The sequence below is a fragment of the Setaria italica genome, chromosome IV, assembly GCF_000263155.2.
Source record: "Setaria italica strain Yugu1 chromosome IV, Setaria_italica_v2.0, whole genome shotgun sequence".
NCBI classification, from domain to species: domain Eukaryota; kingdom Viridiplantae; phylum Streptophyta; class Magnoliopsida; order Poales; family Poaceae; genus Setaria; species Setaria italica.
Window position 1 is genome coordinate 27900697 of NC_028453.1, and position 9786 is coordinate 27910482.

Sequence of the window (9786 nt, forward strand, 5' to 3'; positions counted from 1 at the left end):
CAATTTTTTTTTAATTTTTTTTCGGATTTCAAAGTGCGGCTGACAGGTGGACCGCGACGACGTTTGCCGAGTGTCCTAGGGTTGACACTCGGCAAATAGGCTCTTTGCCGAGTGCCATTCCTTGACACTCGGCAAATAGGTACTATTATTTCATGTTAAACTGGTTTTATTAATTAAAAGTATGTAAAGTTTGCAAAAACCTAGTCAAATTCACTAAACATTGCGTATTTCATTTTTTAAGTAATATTGTTCCATCATTTCATGGATTTATAGCTCATATTAAATTTATATCTATTAAATTCATATACGTGCAATTAATGAATAAAAATTACCAAACGGATCTGAAAAATTTCCAAAATTTGACATGAACCAATCTATGTTCTCTATAGCCTATAAAAAAAATGGGACTCAATGAGAAATACATGTATCGATTCGTCTCAAAATCTTACCGGATCCTTCCAACTTCTACGAATCCTCTCCGGAGATGCTTCGAATTCTAAACATCATATGTCAAAACTTGTGCGAAACCTTGTCAATTTTTTACCACAGCCTCTGCATATGAAATTATAGCATCTTGCAAAATCTCGTGATTTTCAAACTTCGTTTGTATTTTTGAGAATTAAACAATCATTTGGCCACACGTTCGTAGTCGTGTTTCCTTAGCAAAATGTTCGAAATTTTCTTTTCATTTTCTGGGTGAGACCTCAATTTGGACTCACTAACATGAATATGATTTTTCCACTCATATTATTCCATTATTCCAATCACCTGCAGTTCAAATTTGACTTAAATCAAAAAATTACTCTAAATGAAATTAATTGATTAAATATAGCAAACAGATCAAAAAATAGTCCACCTTCTACCATGCAGTGCCAAATGCCATACATGTGGAGTGTAAAAAGTTTGGAGGGTGGAGGAGGGAAAAAAATTACTTTTGCCGAGTGTGTCGAAAAACACTCGGCAAACCCTAAAGTATGCCGAGTGTTCCCTCTAGCACTCGGCATACTCGCCACTTTGCCGAGTGTCCCATGATGACACTCGGCAAAGTAATAGGTTTGCCGAGTGTTCCATCACAACACTCGGCAAACTAGTAGCTTTGCCGAGTGCCCCCCGTCGACACTCGGCAAAGCCTAACGTCCGTCACGGCGCTGGCCCATTGCGGCACAGGGAAGTCACTTGCTCATCACTTTGCCGAGTGCTCCATCTTTGCCGAGTGCCCCGTGGGTGTTTGCCGAGTGTTATTTTGGTGGCACTTGGCAAATAGTGTTTTCGCCGAGTGTATTATGTTTGCCGAGTGTTTCGAGTATTGCACTCGGCAAACCGGTCCTTCGCCGAGTGCCCGCAATAATACACTCGGCGAAGTAATTACACTCGGCAACTTTGAGGTTTCCCGTAGTGCGTATTCGAATCTGAATATTCAAAGTTGAATATTTAATATGCGAATAGGACGAGTATCATTATTCGACACATTTTGACACTATTCATATCCGTATTTGATCCAAGAAAAAAATAAGTATTTGTATTCGTATCCGTATATATTTGATCCGTTTGTATCCGATCCGTTTTCATCCCTAAGTACAACAGATCTTGTGATACTTTGGATGAACACGATTGAGACGGATGAAGAGGTTGAGCTAGTTTGGTTAGCAGTGGACCAGGAGCCGCAAACTATGCGGAGACTCAATTCTAGAGCAAACTCTGAAGTCTTGCAGGATCTTCAGAAGTTTTCGTTTACCCTGTCCCTAATCCATGATCTCAGATATGAGGCTAGAACACAGTAGCAGCAACGAAAGAGGTAAGGCAAAATGCAATTCCGTTCCGCGAGGAAACAGGCAATGAGACAAGGTCCAGATAAGTACAATGGTCAGCAGTGACTCACAGTACTGAGGTGAATAGTGCTGTACAGTATCGCCCACAATACCCAATAATATCTCTCCTCACAACTGTCGACTACTTATCGTGCATAGCCGCTGCACGAGAACCCGGCCATGCTCGTGTTGTTGCTATCCTTTTGTTTTCGCTAGGAACCTCTCTATATTTTCTGGGACGAACTTCTGCTTGATATAATAATAATCCAGAGTTTACTTAAAAGAAGTGCTCCTCCAACGCGAATTTGGGCCGCTACGGTAACAGTTCTCACGGGGCATATGCTCCCTCAAGCTCTCTCTGCGTGCACCTTCCAATCTTGTGCCAGTTTAAGTTGTTGCTGCAGCTAGCTTGGATTGGGGGCACTAGTAGATGAAGTGAAACCTCCGATTGGGATGTTGGGGACTTTGTTTTTAGAAAAAGATAATATTCTGGCCCTGCAACTGCACACAGCAAGTTTTAACAATATTCTTAGCTCACATGCTGATTACAATAATAGGGGTATAGTATATAAACGGTAGGAAGAAATCAAAAGCAAAGTCTGTTATTGTTTCTCCATCTATTTTTGGCAAAAAAAAATCCAAGACGACAACCTACGACGCCTTAGACCATCTCCAACAGCTTATGTAAAATGGATTGCTATCCATAAAAACTACCAGATACCTAAAAACAACTAAAAAACTGCTTCAACAGTATACCTACATGGATTGCTATCCCTAATGTTTTAGGCTATGATCTAAATTTCTCTCTCCTATATGCAAATATAACGATCCTAACTCTAGATTGGTAAAACTTGCAGTGCTTCGGCGGGAAGGACAACTGCTCCGATTGTGACTGTTCAACTTGGAGGCTTCCGCGCCTGGCTCACCCTCTCGGCCTCTCCGCCCTCGACCGCCGGCGCTAACACGGAAGGCGATGGACCTCTGCCAGCAGCCCCTCCGCCAACCATCCTGCACCCTTTCTCATCTCCGAAAGCCCCCAACGACGAGCCATCCCATCTGCCAGTGCCCCTCCTCTCCCTGTGAGCTTGACCCCCGGCACGCGGGTGAGCTTGACCTGCTCGCCGCTGCCGCAGCGAGAGACGCCGCACTGAATCCGACATGTCGAATCAGAGAGAAGCTCAAGCGGCATGGCCTACGACAGTGGGTGAGGCCGAGGTGGCTAGTGGCGAAGGGGAAGGAAGGAGGAGGTGAGGAAGACGTCGTTGATTCGATTTGAGGCCGTCCACCACTAAATCGTTGTCCTCCGCTTTGATTTGAGGCCGTAGGGGAGCTCATCTCCCCATCCGACATCCTTGTCGCCATCCATGGATGCGAGAGGAGGTCATAGGGGCTGTAGCTCGTCGATTTGCCATTGAGGAGAAAGGCAACATCGATTTGAGCAGAGGGGGAAGCATGGACGACGTCAATTCAGGGGTTGGACGCAGGGAGGGGAGGAGGAGGCGGGCGCCGGGCGCGAGGATGCATGGAGGAAGATGGCGGTGTGAGAGGGATCGAACGAGACAAAGAAGGGGATTTTTTTGGCGTGGACATGATCTTTTGCCAAAAGGCCCTCATTAAAATATGTAATTTTTAGTATTTTTCCTGTGTCTTGATCCTTTTACAAGAAACCTTAGGATCACCAAAGTTTATATATGAAATTTTTCTCTCCCCTATACTTCAAACCAATTTTAGATCACTAATTTTACCTATGCTGTTGGAGATGCTTTTACGTGACAAATGAACAATCTCCCTTGTTGGGGACTTACGGAGGTCGATACGGCGGAGGAAATTTTGAATCTACTGTTGCTGTGCTTGATTCGTCCGCCGAGCTTTTTGTGTGTTTGTGCTAGCTCGACTAATTTGTGAGTAAGATTTTGATTGATTTTTTTTTGTTTGGGTGTTGCGGCGGCCTATGCTCGTCCAACGAACCGTGCAAAAGGAACCACCATTGTGGCATTGTGCTTGAACACGATGCTTTTTTTTTCCATTCACAGTCTCTGACATCCAAATGTCCATGTGGCTCCGGTGAGCAGGGTTTGGTTTTCTGATCCACGGTTCGATTTCTGTAGTATACTGAAGCTGCTCTAGCATACCGGTACAAAACGTACTGAAGGAGTACTTGGGAGGCCCGGGACTCCTGTCCCCGGACACGTCTGGCGCTTCCACATGCTGCGTGCGCGGCCGCGGGCGTGCTTGTTTTGACTAAGGCTGCGACACAGAGTGTTGGGACTTGGGAGTGCTGTTTGGCCTCTTGGCCTTTGGAGATCAGTTTTCCAGAGAGAGAGATTGAGTGGGTAGATGTCACGCACAATTGCAACAAATCAATATTATTAGTAGGGTAACGCTACAGCTGGCCGTCCGGTGGACGGTGAAAATATCGGACGCGGGTCCACACGGAAAAAATATATTATGCTTGTTCACCACACGTTGCCTCCACGCATTCATTTCTTATCCTTTCACTTTCCCCTCCTCTGGTTCCTTTACTCCCCTTCTCATCCAGGCATCTAGCCCACACACACGCTAGATGCTAGTGAGATTGCAGGGGTCATCCCCCACACCCCCAAAGGTCAAAGCAGTGCACCCACCGAGCTCCCGCTGGGCGCCGCCGCCGCCGACCTGGGTCACGAGCTATTCCCATTCGTGTCGTTTGATGATATGATCGCAGGATGCTGAGTCGCTTGCTCCCATGCCAGTGGTCGAGCCATGCACTTGCTGCTACTCATGTGCTTACCGGGAGGAGGTCCATGGAAGGGGAAGATGGATGTATGCACCGTGACTCCATGAGAGCATTCTATTGTGCTCTGGAGGAAGAAGACTTTAGAGGCACCACTAAGCCACGACGTACCGAAATTTTATGATGTTGCAGTTGGTATTTTTGAGATGTTGGGATTAGTGTTTGCTGATGTTGCACTAGATGGTCTTTGATGTTGTAATGTTGGTTTTGAGATGTCCAGTTTCATGTTCGGTTTTTCCGATACATTGGATGGTTTGAGATGTTGGGGCGGCCTCGCTGACGGGGAGCTTCTTTATGATGGATATGAGGCTCCTTCATGGATGAGGTCTCTGGATCTGCATAGGACTTTTCAATGTTGCAGTAGCTTACCTGAGATGTTTCACTAATTGACCTTTAATGTTGCATCGTCTATCAAGTAGATCTGTAATGTTGCTACTGTTATAAGTTTAATGTTGCATCGTCTATCAAGTAGATCTGCAATGTTGCTACTGTTATAAGAAAATGTTGCATGTAATGGTTTTTAATGTTTCACGCATGTGCGACTGATAGACTGAGATTTTCGTTGATTGATTTTTCATGTTGAATATTTGCTTTTGAGATGTTGCAGTTAAATTGTGATGTTTTGCTTGTTGGTTTGAGATGTTGCAAAAAGTTTATTAGCCTAATTTTGTTGTTAGGGGATCATGGCATATGGATTTTGAGTTATGAACTCATTTTTTGTGGATAGACGCGAGGCGGGTATGTCCGACTAGGGAGGAGCTTCTTGTTGAAATGACAGTTTGCTGAAAAGAAATCGATGTTTCTTGCAACATTAAGCAAATGTTTCAGCGGAAGTTTTTTTTAATCTAATAGTAGCATCCCAGTGTCCGATGCTACGCCCGGATGTTCGACGTCCGGGCTAGCAGCGCCCTTATTAGTAATAGACAGGTGTACCAATCTACTACGGACGAATGTCTAAATGCCAACTCCTTTGGGTAGATAAGTGTCCAGATCTAGGTAGGATTACGAGAACTACGCATCAAAGGTTTATAAATGCTAACCAACATTTGGATAGACAAGTGCAACAAACAGATCTCGTATTCTCGTGACACCTTGGATGAACAGCGATTGAGACTGTTGCGAGGTTGAGCTAGTTTGTTTAGCAGTGGACCACCAGGGAGCCGCAACGCAAACTATGCACAGAGACTCAGTTCTAGAGCCAATTGTGAAGTCTTGCCGGATCTTCAGAAGTTTTCGTTTACCCTGTCCCTAATCCATGATCTCAGAGTCAGAGGTTACATTGCTACAACACAGTAGCAGCAACGAAAGAGGCAAGAAAAAAAAAAAAGGAATTCAGTTCCACGAGGAAACGGGCAATGAGACAAAGTTCTGAATCTTCATAGCTTTTCGTGTACCCTGCCCCTGATCCATGAGACAACGACAATCCCAGCCTCAGAGATGGCAGGTACAACGAAACAGGCAAGGAATGCAATTTAGTTCGACAAGGAAACAGGCAAGACAATCAGTACAAGATCAAACAGCAGCACTGCTGACCACGCATAATTACGAATCCTGAACCCATGGACACCTTTTATTCCTGCATGATCCACTGCCATTGTACACCGCGGACAGAGGAGAGAGTACACAGCTCACAGAGTTTCGGACACAACACAGGTACCGCCAGATCTCGCCACGACGCCACCAGATCGAGCGCCCGCCCGCCGGCCGGAAGCAGATCAATTGTTAGTGGCGGCACCGGCGTCGCCCTCCTCCTTCTTGTCCCCCTCGGCGGGCGGGTTGAGCTGGAAGGCGGTGACGGGGAAGGCGCGGCCGAGCCCGGCGGGGGTGCGGAACACGACCTTGGTGCCGGAGGGGCTGACGACGATCTCGGAGATGGTGACCCAGATGAGGAGCTCCTTGCTCTTGACCCCGGTGAGGCCGCTCATCCGCCCGGGCTCCACGAACGCCGTCACCTCCTTGTCGTACCACACCTGCTTCCCGATGGTGTCGAAGGTGTGGGTCACGCCGGCGGCCTGGCGGAGCCACACGAATCCCGTGGACCGGTTGTACCCCACCTCGTCGAGCGCCGGCAGCGGGAGGAGGCCGTCGGGGAGGCCCAGCTCCACCATGAACTCGCGGGACTTCTGCGCGCACAGCTCCCGCCCTGCGTGCACCTCCGCGCCGGAGCGGTGGTCCTCGATCGCCTGCGACGACATCTCCGGCGACGGCGGTGGTGGTGGAGGGGAGGAGGGAGCTGAGGGGGGTTTCTTGGTTGGTTTGGTTCTCTCTTGCCTGTTTGGGCTTGTTTGGTTTACTTTTTCTTGGATTCTTGCGAAGAAGGTTGGGGAAGGTGGGTGGCGTGTTTTATAAGCGGAGGACCGGACGGGGAACGGGGGAAGAAGACAGGTTCCCTTTTCAACTGTGAATCGTGATCGCCGGGGGACGAAGACGGAGACGGGAGAGCGCTAATCATCAGAGATTGAGTGCATTACTGGTGCGGGTGAGAAGAAAGTAGATCTGACGAAGAAGCAACCTGGCCTGGGTCCGATCCCAATAATGGCCCCGCTGGCTGTTACAGTGGACTACTAACCTCCGTTTCCAAGAAGTTGATAACTCTTTGACCACTGCATGGTTTATGGTTACCAAGATCAAGATGATACACTTTTCTTCATACGAAATTACCAAAATGTTCCTAAAAAATTATCTCTACATGTTTGCATAACATTTTAATACTATTTTGTAAAAGTCAAAATACTAGAAAACAATATCTTAAAAACATGAATTCGCAAGTATTTGCAAATAGATAATGTACTTAAAAGTGTAAAGTATTTGAAATAGAGGTTAACGTACGATGCTAGGTGATGGGCTATGCGGTTGGTCAACCGTCTTAAAAAGTTGTACCACCAACCTGAGACGCTACGTTGAATTATTTACATCGAAAAATCACATGGATAATTCAGCCCAACCATGCCATAACATTTTTCTTTTCGAACGAACGGAGCACAAGATAGATAGTGATCGTTTCTATTTACATAGAAGAAGAGTAGAGAGTAAAATGCCTAAACAGGCAAGAAAACAATCCAAAAAGACTGGGAAAAACTTGCTATACTGGCTATACAACAGAAATAGTTAGGTTCATGCCATAACATTGAAGCATGGTTAATAACACGTTTGTGCCTCTGTCGCGCCGTGCAACGTCTATATAGTTTAATAGCAAAATAAGAAAATAAACAAAACGGATCATTCAGCTTCTATTGTCCCGTACGTGTTTGACGCCTTAGGCCTTGAGTACACACACAACAATTGCTGCCATATCAGCCATTGTGCTGAGATACTAGCATAGTAGCATGGCACAGCCTAAAATTTTCGTGCCGTGCTTTTAGCCATGCTAAAGAGATCATTGTTGCAGACAAGGTACTAAATAGTATCTGTAGCGCCTGCTATAGCAGTAGCGGACACAAGATAGCATGTTTGGACTTAGCGGCCGCTATTGCTCATATTAGGCCGTTATTTGCTATATTTATAACTCTAGTGATATGTGAATATGAATTAAATGGTAATAATAATGTTTAAAATAATTATTTAGATACTGAATAAATATGATAATTTAATGTTAATATATATCCATACATCTTAATTATATCTATTTATTTGTGATTCTTACCATGAAATGTAATTGCTAACTTAAAATTTTAACTTTTTTAAAGTGAACTTGATGTTAATATTCATATATGCTCTTAAATTTTGGCTATTTTTTTAATTCCGCTATTTGAACTTAACGTCCGCTGTAGCATCATTATCCGCAATCTATTTGGACTTAACATCCGCTGTAGCATCATTATCCGCAATCTATTTGGACTTAACATCCGCTGTAGCATCCGTTATCCGCGATCCACTGCATCGATCCTAATCCGTCCCAAGTTCCAACCCTCTAGTGTTAATGACTGGTATAGTAGTATTTCCTAAGGGCACGTGCAAAGGACCCGTCTATTCGTGTCCAGGTCAGCAGAATCAGCCTCCGTGGCGTTCATTAATTGAAGAAAGAGGGAGTTGCCGGCGTCTCGTTCATCTACGGCACGCGCTCGTGCTCCTAACGCAAGTCGCCGTCTCCCCGAGCGCGTTGTAGGAGCTGCTGCGGGTCGCCGACGGTGGCGTGGATCCGGTGCGCGCGGCCTCAGCGTGGGGAAAATCAGCAATGGTGGAGTAGCTTGCCTCAGCGTGCTCGTCGCGGCCGCCGGTTGCCTGCTCCGCACCACCAGTCAGCCGCATGCGCTGGCAGCCCATGCCGAGCGGCGCCGGCGCCGGCCGCCGGACGTTGCGCCGCGCCGGTCGTCGGACGCTGCACCACGCCGCCCAAGCTGAGCCGTACCGGCCGCCGGATGTTGCGACGGCCAACCCAATCCACCGCTTACTGCCTGTCGCCGTGCCCAGATGCAAACGGGAGAGAAAAGAAAAGGAGAGTCAACAGGAGAGATGGGCAGGAGGGTCATGGTAGTCGGCAGAAATATCTTCACCATTTTACATTATTGCCCTTAACGAAGATAGAAATTGAAGAAAGTTCTCTTAGGAAAGCTAGAAGGATATGAATGAAAATAAAAAAATTATATTTCAGTCCTTTAGGTAGGGGTTATATTCTTCGGATGGCGTACATAATGTATTCTCACACGAGCAACAAAATGGTATACAAAGATTATGTTTATGCTTGATCACCATAATTTACAGGTTTACGGTTTACATACAATATATAGACGAACCATTATACAAGATATCTATTTTACTATCTATGTGTGGTGTGGTAAGTTTTTACAGACAACAACCATCTATGCTGTTGTACATGCCCTAACTGCTGGTATCTTTGGGGCAGCAACTCATACGCAAAAGTATCCCTTTCCCAAGACATTGACAATGACTCGCAACAGCCTTCTAGTACGTCAAGCAGATCAAGCGGTTGAGATCTTTTCTCATGGTACATACATGAATGTTTAGAACCGATCGACCTTCTCCTTTTCTGGAGTCATTCTTTCGAATTGGCATACTCTAACGTTGGTAAAAGTGGTGGCTTTGAACATGAGCATTATGCCGTATGGTACGTGTGTCCAACATGCTTGAGCAGTGAAACCTGCATACGAGCCTTGGGAACCAAGAACATGCCACAGGGCTGGATCAGATTCAGATCCGAGCAGTCACATCCACATGGTCACATGACGAGCAGCGGTTGGAGGTGCG

The 9786-nt window shown here is 46.1% G+C and overlaps 1 protein-coding gene across 1 annotated transcript; it reads right to left on the bottom strand.

Annotated features, from left to right (window-relative positions):
* Window positions 1-5937: 5937 nt before the first annotated feature.
* On the bottom strand, window positions 5938-6977 carry LOC101774859. The gene has a single exon (XM_004965491.3). The coding sequence runs from the start codon at window positions 6774-6776 to the stop codon at window positions 6297-6299; it is 480 nt and encodes a 159-aa protein (XP_004965548.1). The 5' UTR covers window positions 6777-6977; the 3' UTR covers window positions 5938-6296.
* Between the last annotated feature and the right edge of the window lie 2809 nt (window positions 6978-9786).

Coding starts and splice junctions, on each gene's coding strand:
- LOC101774859 (XM_004965491.3), bottom strand. CDS start 6,776: ATGTCGTCGCAGGCGATCGAGGACCACCGCTCCGGCGCGGAGGTGCAC.